At 39.4% G+C, this 21,349-nt stretch overlaps 1 protein-coding gene across 4 annotated transcripts; it reads right to left on the bottom strand.

Annotated features, from left to right (window-relative positions):
• Positions 1 to 6,588: 6,588 nt before the first annotated feature.
• Positions 6,589 to 21,320, bottom strand: MARVELD2 (MARVEL domain containing 2). Of its 4 annotated transcripts, none has more exons than XM_005857979.2 (7): positions 21,186 to 21,320; positions 17,000 to 18,163; positions 14,896 to 14,931; positions 10,549 to 10,697; positions 10,114 to 10,285; positions 9,256 to 9,306; positions 6,589 to 8,418 (listed from the first exon to the last, which is right to left on the bottom strand). In XM_005857979.2, the coding sequence occupies exons 2-7, from the start codon at positions 18,146 to 18,148 to the stop codon at positions 8,296 to 8,298; spliced, it is 1,680 nt and encodes a 559-aa protein (XP_005858041.1). In that variant the 5' UTR covers positions 18,149 to 18,163; positions 21,186 to 21,320; the 3' UTR covers positions 6,589 to 8,295. The 4 variants fall into 4 exon arrangements, with proteins under 4 accessions (XP_005858041.1, XP_005858042.1, XP_005858044.1 ...); XM_005857980.2 differs by having other exon boundaries at positions 21,212 to 21,320; XM_005857982.2 differs by lacking the exon at positions 21,186 to 21,320 and adding an exon at positions 20,177 to 20,207.
• Positions 21,321 to 21,349: the final 29 nt, after the last annotated feature.

Raw genomic sequence — 21,349 nt, 5'->3', positions numbered from 1 at the left:
TTCAGGTTTGTTCTTTTGTAGAGTTTCTGTTTGGGGACTGCTCATAGAGTGTAAGGGGAAGAAAATGGTTATAACCTGCCATCTTAGCTGGGGGGTTTGGTTCAAAGTCACAAACACACAATCTTGGGTTTCAAATATGAGTCATTAAACCAACAGTTGTAAAACTGTTGTCTTAGCCATAACTTTGTAAATGTTTTCCAAAGACCACTAGCACAGTAGGCAGTTCTCAATTTCTGAAAGGATTGTGTTTCTAAATTTACATTGTTTTAAACTGGAAACATACTTTTCTTAAAACATACATATGATTGTTAAAAATTGAGGTATTACAGGAGCATCGTCCATTTCTCCGCTATGAAGGACGCTGGTGTTGAGGAGAATATAGCTTCCATGTCTTCCAGTGCTTTGACAAAACTTCTGATGTGTGTCTTTCTGACCAAGCGTCTGCAATTTCATATTGTTGGAGCCATCATTGTATCCCTGGGGGTTGCAGCTTTCTATAAGTTTGCTGAGCCTAAACCAAAAAAAAAAAAAAGGCATCTGTAGATTTCCACAGAAATTATGACTCCATGAAAGATTTTCAGGAGATGAGGAAGGCTGGTATCTTTCAGAGCATAAGGTGATCTTGAAATGTAAAGAATTAAAAAAAAAAGAAATATAAAGAACCTCTTTGGATTGAATTTCATAGAAGTTTATCACTGACCCATATTCCTGAACTATGAAACATGAATATTTGAGCTAAGGAATAGTTTCTCTCTCTTTTTTAAAAATTTTATTTATTGCCCTAACCGGTTTGGCTCAGTGGATAGAGCATTGGTCTGCGGACTCAAGGGTCCCAGGTTCGATTCTGGTCAAGGGCATGTACCTTGGTTGTGGGCACATCCCCAGTGGGGAGTGTGCAGGAGGCAGCTGATCGATGTTTCTCTCTCATCGATGTTTCTAACTCTCTATTCCCTCTCCCTTCCTCTCTGTAAAAAATCAATAAAATATATATTTTTTTTAAATTTACTTATTGATTTTGAGAGAGGAACAGAGAGAGAGAGGGGGAGAGAGAGAGAGGGAGAGAGAGAGAGAGAAAGAGGTTGTTCCACTTACTTATGTATTCATTCATTGGTTGCTTCTTGTATGTGCCCTGACCGGAGATGGAACCCGAAACCTTGTAGTATCTGGAATTGCTTCTCTTGATAAACCATTAAGAAATACTGTGAAAAAAAATTGAGATATTACATATGTACAGAAAAAGGCACTAATTTTAAGTGTTTGGCTTGATGAATACCTGGGTAATCAACCAGATCAAGGTAAAGCACCCAGAGGCTCTTTCACTCCCCTTCCTAGTCAATAATCATCTCAAAATTCTCCCACCACAGACTAGATTTTTAAAACAACTTTAAAATTTTTTAAAAATTTATTTCAGAGAAGAAGGAAGAGGAAGAGAGAGACAGAAACATCAGGAATCAAGCCCGCAACTTGGGCATGTGCCCTTGACCGGAATCAAACCTGGGACCCTTAAGTCCGCAGGCCGACGCTCTATCCACTGAGCCAAACCAGATAGGGCATAAAACAAGTTTTTAATTGATACAGAAAAGACATATTTAAGTGCATAAAGTGAACTAAAATAATAATAAAAAAATAAAGTGAACTAATCTTAAGGGTAGAGTGAAATATTTAAATATGTATATACTCATATAACTACTATCCAGCGCAGTACATAACACATTTTCATACCCCAGATGGCTACCTCATACCCCTTCCCTGTTAATAATAATTGGCTTTCCCAAAATAACCACTGTTCTTAGATCACCATCACTTAATTTTGCCTTGGGGCTTTATGTAAGTGGAATTATGCAGTATGTACTTGTATCTGGCTTTTGTTCAGCACTGTGTTATGTTTTGTGTGTAACAGCAGTTCTCTCCGCCCCCCTCCCCCTGTAGTATTTATGACTTAACCACAATTTATTTCTCATTTCTACTATTCTGTTGATGGACATCTGGTTTATCGCCAATTTGGGGCTATCATGAGTAAAACTGCTAGACCGGTCTTTTACAAATGGTAACATTTGTACTCACTTCAGTAAGAGGTGCAGATGTATACAAGCATTATAACAGAAAGATTTGACCTAGTCTGGAAAGACCGGGAAATTATTGTATTGCATTGCTTTTGGGTGGTGTTTTCTGAATCTCAACCGTGGGGACCAGGAACACATTTCCTACGTCTAGGACGTTAGTGGGGACCCTTCCTGCCTTTTTTCTTAGTCCTGGAAGCATTAAGGTTAAGGATATTCTGGCCTTGGCTGCCATTTGTATATCTGGCCTATTCATAACTGAATAAGATAAATCCCTGACTATACTCACAATTAGGACTACTGCTCCGTAGGTGATATTTATTTTCTTTCTGGCTGTCAGCATCCAAATCGAATAAGATAAATCCCTGACTATACTCACAATTAGGACAACTACTGCTCCGTAGGTGATACTTGTTTTCTTTCTGGCTGTCAGCATCCAAATCCCTTTATACCTTTGGGAACTCCCCAAGTGACGAATCTGGGAATCAGTCCACTTCCCACTGACTCACCTGAATCTGAGTCACGGGGCCACCAGCATCATAGGAGGGGAGGGTTGGTGGAGCATTTGGTACAGAAGGCAGCAGGAGAGCTGTTCTCACCAGATGGGATTGCAGGTGTGATTTTGGACATTGTCCCTGCTGCCAAGCCTCCAGCTCAGTTCTCCAGCCCTCCCAGCAATTCTGTAAGCTAGATAGTAGATGGCAATAAATTCTTCTTCTCCTTAATCACACAGCTAGGTTTCTGTGACTTATAACTAAGAATCCTGACTGCTAAATCCTCCTAGCAAAACTCCCTACAAAATTATTACAAATATTTATCGTTTTAACGGTGACACAAAAATATTTTGTTTTGTGTATTTGTTTTGTGTAAAAAAGAGCAACCTCGTATATTACTTACAAATCTTACTGTCTTGGTAATTGCCTATTATGGGTCTAACATCTGGCAATAACTTTAGTTCCTCCAAAGCAAGTAAATGGGTAGGGTTATCCATTAAACAAATTACTTTACAGGGCAAACAGAATTAAGTCTTTAACTACATACCTGCAGGTAGAATGCACGATAAGCTCCTTCTATCTGGGGACCGTTCCCCCCTCTTTATAAAGAAGGTGCCCAATCCATGTCCTGTTCATTGGAAAATGCTGCCCATTCCCAAGCCTTCTCTTCTCTTTCCTCCTTTCACATTAGCATGGGACCTTGCAGATCAGGAAAGCAATCAGTTGAAATGGAGATGTAATTTGAGTATTTCAATGCCAGTGTGTAGCCAATAGGCTGTGTACAGACCCCCAAAGAAGCCTGATTATATAATAAATACTCATTAACAGCTCGAGTTATTAATAATGAACTGTACTTTAACATCAGAACAAAGAATGTGGAACTAAATGTAAGGATTTTAATAGAGTTTTGTGGTTGACAATATGATTTCAGATAGTTTTATCTCATCTTCTCCCATTGCTCAGGGGAGTTAAGTGAGGCCACAGAGTTTAAATGTGAGTTTAAATGTGAGTTAAGCTTGACCCCAGACCTAACTCCCATTCCTTGGTTTTTCCACCATACAATATGAACATCAGTAACTTTAAAACAATAATATAACTAAATTGAATTAAATTGAAATAAGTAGAAAACAAACTCTAAATTCAGGTAAATCACATGATCTAGTTTTATTATTTCTTTTTAAAAAACTGTTTTATTGATTTTTTACAGAGAGGAAGGGAGAGGGATAGAGAGTTAGAAACATCGATGAGAGAGAACCATCCATCAGCTGCCTCCTGCATACCCCATACTGGGGATGTGCCTGTAACCAAGGTACATGCCCTTGACCAAAATCAAACCTGGGACCCTTCAGTCCTCAGGCTGACGCTCTATCCACTGAGCCAAACTGGTTAGGGCTATTATTTCTTAATTAAAACACAAAACACAGCATATATAACTTTAAAATATTTTATTAATACCAAAACTCATTCTTTATTTAATATGCTTGTGTAAATACAGGGAGGGGGAAAAGTAAGTTTCAGTTGTGAGTATGGAAAAGTAAATAATAATACAAGAATAGCTCAGTGCTACAGATTGAGAAGTCATTCATGAAAAGAAGTCAATCAATGTGGCGAAGTTCATTGTCTTAAGAAATTGCCATAGTCACCCACCATCCTGATCAGTCAACAGCCATCACCATTGAGGCAAGACCCTCCACCAGCAAAAAGATTACAATTTATTGAAATCTGAGAGGATGGTCCCTAATGCCATTTTACTTAATACTGGTCCATCATTACCTGGGACTGGGTTGTGTGTGAACATGCTTTCAAGGACTCTTGGTGGGATTACAGAGCTTCGCTGATGATGACTGCAAATGCAAGTCTTAACTCAGAGTATGCGGGAAATTGTCAAGGATAATTCGTTTTCTGGTCATGTTAAATTTATTACTTGGAATTTGATAATGTACACATAAAAAACATGTGTCAACTATAAAAAAATAATACAATAAACAGTTTGCATACTCACAACTGTAAACCTACTTTTGCCCAACCCTGTATATAACTAAGACGAGAATGGAAGGATATGTTTCAAAATATTAATAGTGACTATCTCTGAGGGGGGTAGAATTATGGGCAATTTCATTTGTGTGTATTTAGAAGAATATAAGCTTATCTTCATTTTCTAAATTTTCTACAATAAATGCATTACCCATATACTTTCTGAAAAAGCCTTTTGTCATTGTTATTATTAGTTATTTTGATATTCTACCTTTAAAGTAGTCAACTCATTATTGAACTCAATGAAAGTATATTTGAATATCCAACCACCACTTATTGAGCAATTGGTATTTTCCGTACATTATTGCGTTTAATTTTCACAACACTTTCATCAGGCAGTATTATCACCCCCAGATAAGGAAGCAGATGCTTGAAGAGGTTCATTTGTCAAAATCATACAGTAAGAGATGTGTTGGTTGTGGGCTCATAAGCCCACATTCTCCTTCTGCTGGGCTGACCCATCCTTCCTACTTTGACTGTCCCCGTTACATTCTCTATTACAGGAGAGTCGCTCTGTCACAGGCTGGTGTAGCCTCTCGGATACTCTTCTTTTGAAAACACATTTAAAGTATTAAAGTTGGTAATTTTTAAATGATTGTATGTATCATAAAAAGACTAGAAAGAGCCCTAGCTGGTTTGGCTCAGTGGATAGAGCCTTGGCCAGCAGTTTTAAGAGTTCTAGGTTGAATATCAGTCAGGGGCACGTACCTTGTTTGCAGGCTTGATCCTTGGCCCTGGGCAGGGCACGTGCAGGAGGCAACCAATCAATGTCTCTCTCTGACTCTCCCTCTTCCTTCCATTCTCTCTAAAAATCAATGGAAAAATATCCATGAGGATTAACAAAACAAAACAAACAACAAAAAGACTAGAAGGATATGCTCCCAACAATATATATCGCCAGGGAGTGGAACTGATAGTGGTTGGACTTTTATTTTCTGAGCTTTTATACTCATTTGTTTTTGTGGTTTTTTTCTTTTAAAAAATTTTCCAATCGTTTTTTAAATAGACGAGTCAGAAAAAAATTACAGACTTTGCCTGTATTGTTTATCTTTTGACCATTGCTGCATCTCATATAAGGTTTATTTCACAAATCATTTCCAGAAATGCACATCAAAATATGTACTGCATCACCAACCTCTTGTCTTCTCATTCAGATCTCCTGTTAGACTATAATCCAAGGTCTCTATCTGACTACCGACTACTGTATCTTCAATGCTACAACAACCGCTCAGTGAAAACATTTGGCACATAACTGGCAAATGAATAAGTGAAGAATATATACTTTCCTCTTTCCCAGTTTTAGACACACTGACATAATCTTATATTAACTTTGAGATGAGAATATATGTTAAAGTCAGATAAGAGGGGGAAAATGTAGAGAATTATCTTTGCTTCCAAATCTTCACACCTTGCCAAAGGTGGCTGTTATGGGTTGAATTGTTGTTTCGACCCCCAAAAGATTATGTTGAAGTCCTCACCTCTGGTACCTCAGAATGTGATGTCATTTGGAAACAGGGACTTTGCAGGTGTAATTAGTTAAGATGAGGTCATCCTGCGGAGGGCGAGTCACTAATCCAATATGCCTGGTGTCCTCACAGGAAGACAGCTGTGTGAAGACAGGATCTGGGTGATACGTACACAAGCCCAGGGATGCCAAGATTGCCAGGAAACCACCCGAAGCCAGGAAGGATTCCTCACAGGTTTCAGAGGGAGCTTGGCCCTGCTGACATCATAATTTCAGACTTCTAGGTTGCAAAACTGAGAGGCAATAAACTTCTGTTGTTTTAAGCCACTCAGCTTGTGGTACTTTGTTATGGCAGCCTGTGGAAACCAACACAGTGGCCTTGACTTTGAATTCTTACAGGTAATGGGGGAGGAATAAACAGCCACCTGAATGTCATGACCTACAGGTTTGCAATGATTTCCCAGCGTGCTTTATGATAATGAAAATATTTTCAAGAACATGCCCAGTCAACACAGGAATGTTAGAAAAGCAAAACAACAGGTAACAAGTTTTAATATGCCTAGGTATTGATATAAAATTTTTAAAAAATCAGTGTTACAGCACCACTTCTCAAAAATTAACATTTACAATTGTAGTAAAATAGTTTCACAAAGTTAAATTTCCTAAACGCTTCATTTCAATATTAATCTAAATTTTTTACAGTCTACCAAAATGTATTATTTCATCTATTTTATTTTTAAAGCATTGGTGCTCTTAAGTGAAATGTTTGTTAGCATGGGGCCTCAATATATAAAATAGAAAGGGATGCTGTTCTAGTTGGGAGGGGGTGTGTGTGCTTCCAGAGGGGGCCTCACACTTCCCTACGTGTCACCTCTTAAAACTCTTAGGGCCCTAAGCATAGTCTGAGCACCATGGTATTAAAATAACAACAACATTAAATAAGATTTCATTGACAAAGAAAAACTAGGAGGTTCATTCAGTAACCAACACTTTTTAACCCTCTGCATTTCCACGTTTTTCTGCAGTTTCACTTTAGAAAATTCTTTGGACACCAATTATTTGAATGGCAGCTATACTGAGCAGAAATTGTATTTCTACACCTGGGAAATGACAAGATAAATGCTGCTGAACAGGATCCAATAACAAGGATTTTCAAAAAATGTTTTAAGGCAGTTCATTGTTCATACTAATAAAAATAAAACATTTCTCATGAATAAAGCCCCAAAGCCAAGATAGTTCTTGGGAAGATGAAGCATCCCAATAAGTGAAAGGGGGATTCTAAGTAAATGTAACGTCATGGGGCCCGAGGATAAACGTCCAAACAGCAGAGAAAATGTCCAAACAACATCCACATGGTCCCATGAGATGGGATGTGTACAGGAACAGCTGGGCTGTGGAGATGTGTGCACAGGGAGACTGATTAAAGATGGGAAGGCTGTGTTGGACCCCATTGGGCACAGAACCACAATGAAAGCATCTACTTAAGGCTACGTGTGGTTAGAGTTATTAACAACACAACAGGGAAGGTCAGGAGACACATGGCCTTGTGGTTAGTTGGCAGGGCTTGCTCATTAAGGACCTTTCCAGAGACTTATCCTAGATAGTTTATTCATTTCACAAGCATTTCTATAGATTTCACACTAATATAGTGCTTAGAATGTGCCAGGCTGTTCTACGCATTTAATCCTCATAACAACCCTATGAGGTGGGTACTATTTTAGGCCCGTTTTACAGGTGGGGAAATAGGCATCGAGAGATCACACAACTTGGCCAAGATCATCAGGCTTGAAAATGTTGATGTTGGCTTCAAACCCTCTTCAGGGAACATATGACACATTTGGCTAGGATGAGAAATTTGTCCTAGAAAATCTTAGGAGCCGGCCTGAGTGAAAAAGGAAAAGTTGATCCTCTACAGCACCAGAATCAAGACTTCCTCAGCACCAGAACTGATACTCGTCTTCTCTCACACCCCAGGATATGAGCTCTAAATCACTTTCAATTTCAACAAAGATAAACATAAACTGTACACAGATGAATTCAGTATGTCTTCCATTCTTCGTAAAGTTGAGTTTTTCTGAAATGTCTGATGTGAAACCACACTGTTCTAACACTGCAGACTGGCTAAACCAACCGAAAGCTGATTCAGGAAGCACTTGCTTCTTGACTATCACAGAGACTAACATAAAAAAAGACAGTAAATAAATATTAAGTTTGATATTAAAAAAGTGGTTTCAGATAAGGTTTAAGAATAACCTTGTACATCCCAATTCATTATTTTATCATATTCTTGAATTCTTTGCTTTATGTGAGAAAGTTTATTCTTTAGATAATCACAGCGCTCTTTCTTTTCCAGAAACGTAGGGTCCTAGAAAAGAAACACAGTTGTTAATGTCAGCCTGTGCTACCTCAGCAAAGAACTCAGAAACATACATTATCACCCAGAAAATGACCCTTCTTAACAGATTTTCCTGCAGCAGATTTCAAAATCTGCTTAGCAAGAAAACCAGCTAAGCTCTCCACAGGTTTCTAATAAACTGTATTTTTTAGAATAGTTTTAGGTTCACAGCAAAGTTGAGAAGTTCAAAGAGCTGAGGTACCTATAACTTTAGTAGTTTAAAATACATGCAAAGTAAATAATAACTATAGAAATGTTTAATGAAAGCTCTCTTTGGCCTCTACTGATTTGTGCAAACAAGTGAAGGATGGAGTTAGAAACATGTAAAGTAACGGAACCTTGGGAAGGAAATGTGGGTGACAAGTGGTGTATCAGTGCTCCTTTCCCTGGGTGGCTAAGTCAGGACACGACAGAATGCCATCAGAACAGAACAAAGGTGAGAAGAAAAGGTGTCCAGCAGGCACCCCTGGTCCCCTAACAAGTAGGGTCTTAAGAAACACAGAAAAACAGCCCTGGTTGTGTGGCTCAGCTGGTTGAGCATTGTCCTGTGCACCAAAAGGCTGACAGTTCAATTGCCCAGTCAGGGCACATGCCCTGGTTGCAGGTTCAATCCCCAGTTGGGGTGGGTACAGGAGGCAACCCATTGATGTTTCTCTCTCTTTCCCCCTTCCTCTCGCTCTAAAAAAAAAATCAACAAAATAAGAAATAAAAAAAAACACCTACTTTTAAAGCTAAAAGAATCTAAAATCTGTCAGGTGTCTCCATTGTACCTGGATAATATACTTTGAAGAAAATAATTTCACTAACCTTCTTTTTTTTCTTAAATTCTTCATGGATTCTTGAAATTCTCTCATGTTCCTAAAAATAGTATATTGTATACTTAGTATATTGTAAATTAAAACACTTGCATTTACGCACAACCTATCTCAAGAATGTGTCTCAAAGCACACTGGGAATTAGAACAGAAAACAATTTTTACCTAAGACTGCAATCACAATATTCATACACAAAAATGCAATTCACTGGACGTGTGAGGATTACTATGTGCCAGGCACTGAGGGGTGAACAGACGGAAAGGCCCCACATGCATGAAACCAGAAGCGAGTCCCAGTGCCACTGCCTGCCATGGTGTGACCTTGAGCAAGCTCATTCCCCTCCCTACGACTCAGTTTTCTTATTGGTAAAATGGAAGTAATAACCATAAGTACCTCATAGGGTTGTGAGAAGCTTCACTTATATGAAATGATGCCTGTAAAGTGCTTGGCACATAATGATCACACTCGCTATTATTAAGCATCATTTTCACCCTTGTTGGAAAGTTCTTTTTCATGTTATCACATATTGTAAGAGGTTGAGATTATTCAACTTTTGAGAGCAGCTAATATAATGTTCCTTCTAACTTTACTCTAAGTTTTATATAAAAATATGCAATTTATACTTTACTTAAATGAGAAAATAAAATCCTGTTTAATAATTTAAGGCCAAAGACATTAAATTATATAATTTGAATTGTAACCTTGACTAGTCACCTTGACGACCTCAAGTGACTTACTTCCCTAGACATACACAGCAGACGCATGTGGTTATGACTTCTCTATATTTCAAGAAAGGTCAGATGTATCCTTTCGTCACTCTCAGTGTTCCCAGGCAGCCGCAGACACTGACCTGTTGGTTTCCCGAATGATGCGGCAGTCTGCTCATCACTGCGTCCAGCTCATCGAACTTCCTCAAGACGGCCTGGACTTCTGCAGAGAGCTCCTTGTACTCTGAAAACTGGTCTTGGAACACAGCCTTATAGCGCTCCCGTTCCTCATCTGTCCGAATCACAGGGTATTTTCTGGGGGGAGGGAGGGAGAAGGATTAACCAGAGTTATAACTTGTTCACTAAAACAAGCTGAATTCGAAATCAGTTTAGCTTATTCCTCACTGACCATACTGTGCACCTCCAACTCAATATGCTACCTCACAGGTAACAAACAGCTGCTCAAACAGAAATGACTGCAAGCAGAGAGGATTAACTCGGAGACAAAAAGAAAAATGAAAAGCCCAAATGGAAACTCTCAATTTCTACCCCGAAGAAGGATTTATATTGATACTCACGCCACATAGTCAGGCAACATGATAGGTTTGGGAATGTGGCCTGAGGGGATATGTCCACTCAGTATTTCAGGTTTCATATTTGTTGGTCTCAATTCTTTGAAATGAACTTCTTGGTCTCTCTGTCTGTCACCGCCGATGGCCATTTCACACTATCGTGAGGGAGAAAAAGAAGATTTGTTTATAAACAGAGACAGAAGGAGAAAAAAACAGCGAAGTTTATCCTTAGAAGAAAATGGAGGGAGGGGCAAGAAGAACAAAAGCAGAAATAACAATTAACACGTCACTTTAGAATTACATGTTTTATTGTCACAAAGTTGTTCTGTTTCTGTAACAGCTAAAGGGACACACTGAGATATGGGAGAGCTCGTAAGAGGTACAACACCCTCCAACCCCAATCATGTGTATGTCAAAGGTGGACGATGACACGGTGGGTGTGGGCGTCTTAAGTACTTTATTTATTTAGGATTTATACACCCAACCAATTGTAAAAGAATAAAAAATGTAATCCAAAATAAGAAATTCAGGGAACAAAAATGGAACAAGTCTTCTTAAGTGGAATTAGAAAGAATGACACCAGAACCTGAGATGAATGAATTACAAGTAGCCACTGAGTAGGCCAGAGAGGGATGCATGTTGCATTGTTTTCATTATCGGAAAGGAAAGCAACGAATCCGGAGGGGAGGTGCTGGATGCCTTTAACTTGCCCATGTGTCCCTAACCTGCGATTCCCTGAGAGACCGTAAGGATCCTGGAGGTGGTGGTTTAAGTCACCCTGGTTTCTACCCTGGAGAGCTCCAGAGGCCTTTTTAGTAAAAAATGGTACATTCAAAAGACAGGAAAAGAACATAAGATGAAGTGGCCCAGGGAGGAAATATGGGGGACAAGCCTTATGAGCTAAAATAGCTGAAAGAAGGGCAGAGGGAGTGGAAGGCCCACGAACCTGCCCTAGACCAGGACGGCTAAGATGGATACGCAGCTTTGGGGCTGGGAAAAGAGTGTTCAAGACCCCACCAAGCAGTGCCCAGAACACCGAACAAGTTGGTCAGGTTGGTGGATGCCAGGAAAGGGGTTTCCACATAGAAGCCATGTTCAGAGAGGTTTAGTACATTCTCCAAGGTCCCACAGCTGTGGCGTGCAAAGGCCACAATTAAAACCCAGAACTTTTTGGCTCACTGATACTTCAAATGAGTAATACAAGGAAATGGTCTACTTAATTGTATATTGTTCAATCGCTAAGTTCCCTGAAGTTCTGGTAGCATGCCAGAAAGGAGTTTGAGCAGGGTGGGGCGGGCAATGCCATCCTGCTGGAGGAATGAACTTGAGCTGGGCACACTGATTCCTCCTCAGGGCGGTCAGCTCCCCTCCTCTGCCCCCATGGACCCCTGGCTCATGCTTGTTAAATTAAACTAAATTGAGAGTAGCTCGGGAGGGCCCCTACTTCACTGAAAACAAATATCAAATGAGATTTTAAAACCATGCCAGGCAGCTTTTAAAATCCTTTGTTTCTTGATTTTCTATCTCTAAGGCTGCCTTTGAGGTTTGGTCTAACATTAGCTCATTGTAAAAACCACTAGCTCCTAACTCACCAAACCTCGCAGCCAGATTAGAGGATCAGACTCCGAGGCTGCTAACCAGGGGAGGGTTACGAAAAGGAGAAGTCTGGCCCTGACCGGTTTGGCTCAGTGGATAGAGCGTCGGCCTGCAGACTGAAGGGTCCCAGGTTCGATTCCGGTCAAGGGCATGTACCTTGGGCACGTCCCCAGTAGGGGGTGTTCAGGAGGCAGATGATGGATGTTTCTCTCTCATCGATGTTTCTAACTCTCTATCCCTCTCCCTTCCTCTCTGTAAAAAAATCCAAAAAATATATTAAAAAAGAAAAGAAAAAAAAGAAAAGGAGAAGTCTGCAGCCCAGGTACTAGGTGAAGGGGAACCAGACCACCTCTGAGCAGGCCCTCACATGGGGCAGGACAGTCCATGGGAGGTTTGGCTTTTCCTGGTAAAGTTTTTTCAAGCAGGAACTACTCATTTTCCTTACTATCCCTATTTCCGACATTTACCTTTTAATATAAAGAGGGAGTTTTAAGAAGCCAGAACACTTCCACAAAGACTATTTCGTCTGCTTCAATGAGTTTCTGTTTTTATGCTCCTAACATTGTCTTCCACTCTTTTAGGGTGAACCTCATTAATCATCCGTTCAGAAAACCGTGTTGGGGAAAAAGGTCTGGAACTGGACCTGAGACAAAGAATCAAAACCACTTTAAGCTTTCACAGGACGGATGCACTGGCTCCAGCCCTGGGCCAGACCACGCTCAAGCAGTGTTCTGATTACAAACACAAGCCCCCACATAGGGCCTCTCTTTGCTTTTCACAAAAACTAGTTTTGTCAGCAAATTTCAGAAAAGCTTTATTGTGAGGCAAGAGAAGGTAATTAAGCAACGGGATAAGTAATGCTTTGGATATAATTACTAAGCCTCTCAAATTAAAAATGGGCTGAATGAAAAAAAGGGGGCTGAATGAATATTCTGTTAGGTTAGAAATAGGGCAAGCTAAATAAGTGTTTCAGTGTCCATCTGCCCAATTCCCAATTTTCTCTCCTTCTGAGAGTATAATGTAATGAAGCATAGGCCCCCGATCCCAAACCCACACCATTACTTTCGATGCTCAGATTAGATTTTGGCTTTTCTAGCTTGAAAAAGAAAATCTGCTCAGCATTTAGGGATGTATTAGAATTAGTTTCTGTCTCTATTTGATCTTAGTGTATGTCTATATATTATTATTTTTTAAATTATCTTATTTGCTCTTTATAAATTATAGCTGTTAAAATACCTGGCTGGTGTGGCTCAGTTGGTTGGGCATCCTTCCATGCACCCAAAGGTTGCCAGTTCAATTTCTGATCAGAGCACATGCCCTGGCTGCGGGCTCAATCCCCGGTAGAGGGAGTGGTGTGCAGGAGGCAGCTAATGAATGTTTCACTCTCACATTGATGTTTCTCTCTCTCCATCTCCCTTCTGTCTCTAAAAATCAATAATAATAATAAAAAGCTCTAAAAAAATAAAATAAAATACCAAAGAAGGAATAGCCTAATAGATAGTTCCAAACAAGTGACAGAAAACTGAAATTCAGAGATGGTAAGTAATTTCCCCAGGGTCACAGAGCTATTAAGTAGCTGATCTTGTATTCCAATTCAGATTTGCCTGATCCCAAAGTTTATTTTCTCTGCATCACACTGCACTGTAAAAAGAGAATGGAGAAGTTCTTCATGTACTAATAAGGAAACATCTTAGAAATGTATTGTTTGTCCTGGCCGGGTAGCTCAGTTGGTTAGAGCATCATCGTGATATGCCAAGGTTGCAGGTTTGATCCCCAGTCAGGGCATATACAAGAAGCAACCAATAAATACATAACTAAGTGGAAAACAAATCCAATGCTTTTCTCTCTCACTTATTCTCTCTCTTTAACAATCAATCAATAAAAAAATATTTTAAAAAAGAAATGTATTGTTAAGTGGAAAAAGTCAGGAACATAACAGTGTAGGTGGTATGCTACCATTTGTGTAAAAGGGGGAGGACAGCGAATGTATACATAACACATTTCTGAAAGGAAACACAAGACACTAATAACACTGGCTGTCTGCAAGCAGGAGAACTGGAAAGCCAAATATAGGAGAGAAGACTTTGTATTAGAGCTTCTTTTGAATTTTGGACCAAGTGAATATACTCCCTTTTCAAAGAAAGAAACAAATCGATAAACTGTATTCTCAATTTTTGCTTAGAAGTAATACCCAATATCTTAAAAAAGAACTTTTCAATGAGGTAAAATTATGATTAAAATATATTAAATTATTACATATATGTAAATAATTATAATAGAATCTCATTTAATCATCTCAGCAATCATGCGAGGTAGAAATTATTATTATTCCAATTTTATAGATGAAGAAACTAAAGCATTAGAAGTTTCAATACTTGCTTACCACCACACAATTAGTAAATGGTGGAATAGAAATTTCTTTCCTGACTCAACAAAATTTGGCATCTGAAAGAACTTTAAAGAGACTGCAGAAAGCTTGGGAGAATTACCTTTATTTTAAAAGATTAAAATTTAAACATACAAGAACCAACAGTTCACTTGCATAATTATTCATCTAACAAAAGTAAAAGCAGCTATTAATAGCCTTATCTAACTTGGTCCTTTACGTATTAGAAAAAACCTGAAAGTCCTCTTATGAACTCAGTGTAATAGATACACCTTCAGAGAAAGAGGATCTACTCTGTAGATTTATAGACAAGAGAGAAAAGTATTTAACAAATCTATAGAGATAAAATACAATGTGAACTTTTTTCTTACCATTTTTCTTTTCGATGGAAATGATGGTTCACTTATCTGGAACAAAAAGAGTTAACATGATTTTTCAAAGGCATGTGAAGTTACTTTGCAAATATTTTCATCCATTTGCATTTAGCCCAATCTCAATTTTACAGAGGTTGATTCTCTACTTTTCAGATGCTCCTCCTACTTTTGGCCACGTGTCGATGGGCCAGTGGAGAACCAGAGGAGATGGGGTAAGGGTGATTCCTTGTCAATCAGGGACAAAGAGCAGTTGGAAATATGGAGATGGTAGAGACTTAGGTAAGTTGCTTTGAATCACCTAGAGATTTTCTTTATTCTTGGCTCCCATTACCTTGCACAATTAAAGAGTTTGAGACAGTTACATTATAAAGTTAACAGAAAAAAGCCACAGGCCATTATATCTCTACCTTTTAGGAAGTTACAGTAACATCAGAGGTGATACAAGTCCAATCACCTATTATGAAAAGTCTGATAGAAATAAGTTTTTATCAGAAAATGAAAGAATTATGCTGATAATTACAGATACTATTAATGTAGAATTTTGAAATGACATTAAGAACTCTGTTGTTATTAAATTTCCCTAAAATTATGAGGATGTATGTTTCACTATCCAGATTTCAAACTGATTGAAATTCTTTCCTTTGTATACAAGTTCTTTACTTTGTATCCACAGATGTAAATTTAAGAATATGCTTAACAATGCCCAAATAAGCTTTTAGTAAGATTAATATATTTTGTGACAAAAGAGTATGGATCACATTGAAACATGCTGAGGTTCTCCATATTACATAAGGTACTGGATATATTTTTCCCAAATAAAAATTTTACCAATTAAAACAAAAGAAGAAGGTTCTTGATATAAACTTACTCAAGTTTTTTGTAGTTGTTATGCATAAGATTCATGCAAAAGAATAAAAACAAACCATATAAATCAATGGGTAAACAAATAGCTCATCCAGTAATTAAGGACAGGACTTTACTTTATCTATAGTTTTGCCCAATATACAGGAGTGGGCAAAAGTAAGCGTACAGTTGTGAGTACTTGAAACAGTTTATTCTTTTATTATTATTTATTAATTATTATATTATTTATTTGTATTACAACCTACTTTTGCCCATCCCTGTACACTATGTGCAATTATGTATCTAGGAGATTTTTAGAAAAGCGAGAAAAGATGCAAATATAGTTAACTTGAAGTAAAGAAAAAAGTTAAAGTAATAAGACATTTTCAGTGTTATAGGAAATTCTACTACACACTACTCCTTAGAAGACAAAAACAAAACAAAACAAAAAAGATGAAAGCAAGACATTAGCTTATTTCAGGGCATATTGAAGCTAGTAGAACATACTCATAACAAAATAAAATTATTTTAAATAAGGCTTTGATACAATCTTATTCTGTAGGTATTATTAATTCTCCTCCTCCTTCTCTTCCATATATTTAAATAGTTAAATCCTAGAAATGAAATAAAGTACATGGATCCCACTCTAATTTTGGAACACTCATCTCCCTAAAATAAGGATGAAACATCAAAACGCCTGGGTAAGTTTTCAGGGTATGTTTATTACAACTTAGCTTCTTGATACTTAGAAAATCATATGTGGTTCACCATATTCTTACTTGACTTTAACTCAGTGGAAGAAACTGGGACTCATGGTAACAGATTTAAATGAGCACTTTGCTCCTCTAACAAAAATTATAATTTTTTTACTGTCTTACCATACTGAAGAATCAAGACTGTTCTCTAACTTACTTTAATAATGAGACATTTTATTTACTGAGCATGTTGTTATTCTTCTTAGCAGGAATTCAGTATCTGTGTTTTCCCTTAAGCATCAGAGAGACACAATAATGCAGCCAACAAGCTCTGTATTATGTTACACATCTGGTGTCTACTTGCAATGCCACACAACAGTGACACTGCTGAGTGGGCTATTCCAGTCCTACCATGTCAGATACGGAGCTTTTCAACTTCAGATCATTAAAAAAAAAAGGCTTCTATAAAATCCTTGTTTTGAGAACTATACATATTTAACAAGGGAGTAAATAACAGAAAAAAAAAACCACAAAAAACAAACAAAGATTGTGAAATTCCTTACCTCCTGTTGTTCCATGTATTCCCTATGTCTCCGAGCTGCCTCATGCCTCCATAACTTGAGGCAAACCAAAGCACTGATGAGATAAACAATCATGGTGACAAACAGGAAGACCATCGCTGCTGTCTGTCCTCCTTCTACCCGACAGAACATTGCATTCATTGGTGTATTAAACACTGGATAGTAGCAGAGTCCACCTCGGTTGATATCATTCACATAGACTATGGCTGCAGCCATATACAAAATAAACAAGGCGATGTTAATTCCAAACTCAGTCAGGGGCCACCAGTTAGAGTCCAAAAGAATGGTCCGATAATACATGGACATGCCAAGAACCAGAATAATAATGGTGGTGATCCAAGCTAATCCAGCAACCACGAGTATAAAAGGAGTTTTGGGGCCACTGTAGTAGTAGCCCCCATATGCACTGCCCAGGCCACCAAAGCCTCCCATGGCCGTGGGCGGGGAATAGCCAAACATGTTGTACCACTCACTGTCCTTGTGAATGTAAGCTGTGACACAGGCGAAGACGCCCGCCCCCAGCAGCAGCTCCACCACCCCGAGGATTCTCAGCAGGCCAGGCCACGACTTCATGTAGGAGTACCTCAGGTTGTAGGCCTCCACCTTCTCACTGTACGTTAGAGCCGTTTGTGTGTGTCGGCCCAGAGACCCATAGGGATCCTGGGGAAGCATCGCTTCGGCCTCTTTCCGGGAATTAAAGGTTCCTTCTGACCCTCCGTAAGGATCTTTGTCGGAGTTGGGGGGTGAGTGGTGGTTTTGTCTCCCTGGAGAGGATGGAGGCGAACACTCCACTCCGTCTGAGATGTATCTGATGTCTGACACAGGCTTATTCCATTCTGGGTCCTTTTTCTTCCCTCTGAAGAAGTGCTTCCAGGACTCAGGGACGAAGCGCCTTACGGGTTTGAGGTCTGGTGCTATGGCCGGTTCCTCTGTGTCACTTGAGTAGAAGTCAGGGCCAAATGGTGGCTGTAATGGGAGAGGGGGTGGAGGCAAAGGATCAGCGCTCACAGCCAGCTCACTGTCACGGAGAGTCTGGAGGGTTCTTATGGTGCCATCTTCATGGGCCAAGTCCCTGGGGACCTCATTGTAGTGCCTGTCTCGATTCCTGGATCTCCCATCCTTTGAAGACATTTGTGATTTCTACACCTGTGGCCAAGATTAGATATCACTTATGCTTAGTTTTTTATTATTTTTATTATTTCAATGCTGATTTTATTTACTCAGCAGCAAATGATCACATTTAGGAAACCGATAGGATCATGTCTATTATGATTTATAAAATAACATAAATTTGTGTATTTTAAACATATATAACAATTATGTTAGCCAGGGACATAATCATCATTCTATACAATTTTTTTTAATATATTTTATTGATTTTTTACAGAGAGGAAGGGAGAGAGATAGAGTTAGAAACATCGATGAGAGAGAAACATCGATCAGCTGCCTCCTGCACATCTCCTACTGGGGATGTGCCTGCAACCCAGGTACATGCCCTTGACCGGAATCGAACCTGGGACCTTCCAGTCCGCAGGCCGACGCTCTATCCACTGAGCCAAACCGGTTTCGGCCATTCTATACAATTTTAAGGGCAATCAAAAACTTAAATCTTAGCCCTGAATGAAACATTTATAAGTCTAACTTATGTATGAGCTCTGTAAACAACAAAATCTAAAAAAACAAAAATAGGACTAAATTTTAACAAGACAGGATGCTACCACTTTCCAAGTAGGGTCTTTTCCTCAAACACCTAAATCTAAATATTTACGTTTGAGCAAACAGAAAAATGATAAGTCAGTACATACTCTTCATTTTCATGAACTCAAATCTGCTTTGGAATGAATGGCCCCAAGAAGCAGTCTGTTAAACACAGGGAATGAAGAGCCCCTTTCTTTCTTAAGCCAGGAAAGTCGGTTTAGGGGCATTGCTTCTGCCACTCTGAAATATTAATACTTGATATTAGATTTTAAAAACTGATTTCTCAGAGAAAAAATATCACCAAAAGTATAGATTCCCCGAAAGCACAACACAGAGCAGCAGCAATGACCATGCATATCACTCTTTTCAGAACAATTATCTAAATGCCACTGCTATTGCCATGGAGAGACTCAGAAGTTACCTTACAGGGTATTCAATCCACCCAAAAAATAGGGCACAGAAAAAGTACTTTTACTAAACCTATTGATTTCCTTCATGGACACAAATACAAAAAGAATGAAAGTATCTGCTAATGTAACTAGGTTTATAGCACATGAATTTCTCCCTCAAATTGCTTACATGTATATTTACTTGGAGACTCACTGGGCACATGACATTGTACTTGGCACTATGGAAGTAGCATCAAAATTTATTTTTTGTCTTTACTTTTTAAAATTTAGTTGTGTGTGTATGTGGCATCAAAACTTAAAAGGCTAATCCCACCTTATAATATTGAACAATTTAGAAATTCCTAAGGCTTGTTTTATTTTACTCTGTAAAATGGAGATTGATCATTCAACAAATATTTACTGAACACCTGCTATGTACTAGGGGTATCAGTGCTGTGTACCATGCTGAAAGTGTATCAGTGAAGGAAGCCAACTGAAACCTTTGCCTTCCAGTGAGACAGATGATAGTAGACAAGGGAAGTGAAATAGATTGAATGCTCAGGAACAAAGTTAAGAAAGGGGATAAGGTGTGCACCATGGGCAGGATGTTACAATTTTAAATAGAATGACCAGGAAAGTCTTCATAGGCAACAAGATACCTGAATATAGAAATGAGGGAGATAAAGGAGGAAGCTAGGCAGCTATTCCAGGGAAAGGCATTCCAGGTAGATGGAGCAGCTCGTGCAAATGTCTTGTTAGGAGTGCCCGGCATGTTGAACTATTAAGGCCAGTGAGACAAGGGTGAAAACGGAGACTAGCTAGGAGGCCCCTGAAATAATCGAGCAGGCCATGGTGGTAGCAATAGAGATAGCAAGAAGAGGTCAAATTCTAGATACAGGAAATTAAATTATTTTTTAATTAAACTTTTTAAATATAAATTTTCAAACATAATAAAAAATGGAAAGAATCGTATGATGAACTCTAATGTACCCATCAACCATCTTCAATGATTACCAATTTATGACCAATCTTGTTTCATCTATATCCCCTACCTTATTCCCTCTGCCAATACCTTACTTTGAAGCAACATTTCTTCTCCCCTCCAGTTTAGCCGTGGGGAGAAGCAGCCTCGGAGCGTTTGAAATCCAGCTGGAGATGTCAAGTGTGCAGTCTATGAACAGAAGGGCATGTACTGCCACAGACTAGATAGATCGCCCAAGAAGGGGTGGCGACAAAGAAGTCTGAGTTGGGGGGTCTTCTAATGGGACACTCCAATTTTAAAGAATTAACTATGATAGTCCTAGCATGGTGCCCAATGCAAAGCAGGAGCTCTAGAAGTGATAAAAATTATTTGTGGTCTCTATTTTTTATCTTTATCTAAGTTTAAATTCTAGAAATACAAAGTACTACTACAGTTTTGAAGTACATTTTCCTAAGAGTAGAAGCAAAAGCACAATAATTTTAGCAAGTTTTACATAATATCCCTCAATATCTACACTGTATATGCATTAAAGGATACTCCATTGCTAAATTAGCTCACTGTAAACAAAAAAGTAATGGATTTATCTTCATCGGTGAAAGGTGGCTTATTTGAATTAGACCACTTTATCAATGTTTAAATAAAAAGCAAAAAAGTATAAATCTGAAGAATTGTGTAACAGCAAAATATTTGATGTCAGAAGGGAATGCTCAGCTGTACTTGGGCAGGTCTTAACTATCTGGGTCCAGGGTGTCGCTGAGAGCCCACCTCGCTGGGTCTTGTTTTCTTCAAGCCCCGTCCCTGCCTGCTTTCCCCCGGGACTCACACCTGGGAAAGACATCGCAGAGGCAGGAGAAACGGTCCCCCCAGCAAAGCGTCCCAGGAACGAGCCTGGTTACCTTTACACAAGCAGAACCGCAGCTGCGGCGGGCTTTAACGTTCTGCGGGGCCCGAGAAGGGGCAGATTTAGGGTGTTTGGGGCTCCAGGGGCTGGGAAAGGCCCTGAGGGTTTTAATTCACCCGCGAGTGCGTGCCACGGGCCACCCAACCTCTCCGCTCGGACGGCTCCCGAGCTCGCCGCTGGGCGTCGGGTCCCACCCACCTCGCTCCGTCCCCTGCTCTGCCCACCCGCGCGTGTGCTCCGTCTTGGCGTCTCGGAGTGAAAATGCACGCTCAGTCCTGGGAGCGTCCCCCGCAGAGTGACCGGAACTCAGCCGGCTCTGCCATGCCCGCCTCCGGTAAGTAGGCTCCCCGCGCCCGGAAGGA

Source organism: Myotis brandtii, unplaced genomic scaffold (genome assembly GCF_000412655.1).
Source record: "Myotis brandtii unplaced genomic scaffold, ASM41265v1 scaffold115, whole genome shotgun sequence".
Classification (NCBI taxonomy): Eukaryota; Metazoa; Chordata; class Mammalia; order Chiroptera; family Vespertilionidae; genus Myotis; species Myotis brandtii.
This window is presented reverse-complemented; position numbering and strand designations above follow the sequence as displayed.

Excerpts from the sequence above, each read along its gene's own strand:
- MARVELD2 (XM_005857979.2), bottom strand. The coding sequence starts at position 18,148 with ATGTCTTCAAAGGATGGGAGATCCAGGAATCGAGACAGGCACTACAAT. Across the intron at positions 10,286-10,548 it reads ATGTTGCCTGACTATGTGGC|AAAATACCCTGTGATTCGGA; the intron begins GTGAGTATCAAT and ends CCCTCCCCCCAG. Across the intron at positions 9,307-10,113 it reads ATCATTCGGGAAACCAACAG|GAACATGAGAGAATTTCAAG; the intron begins GTCAGTGTCTGC and ends TACTATTTTTAG.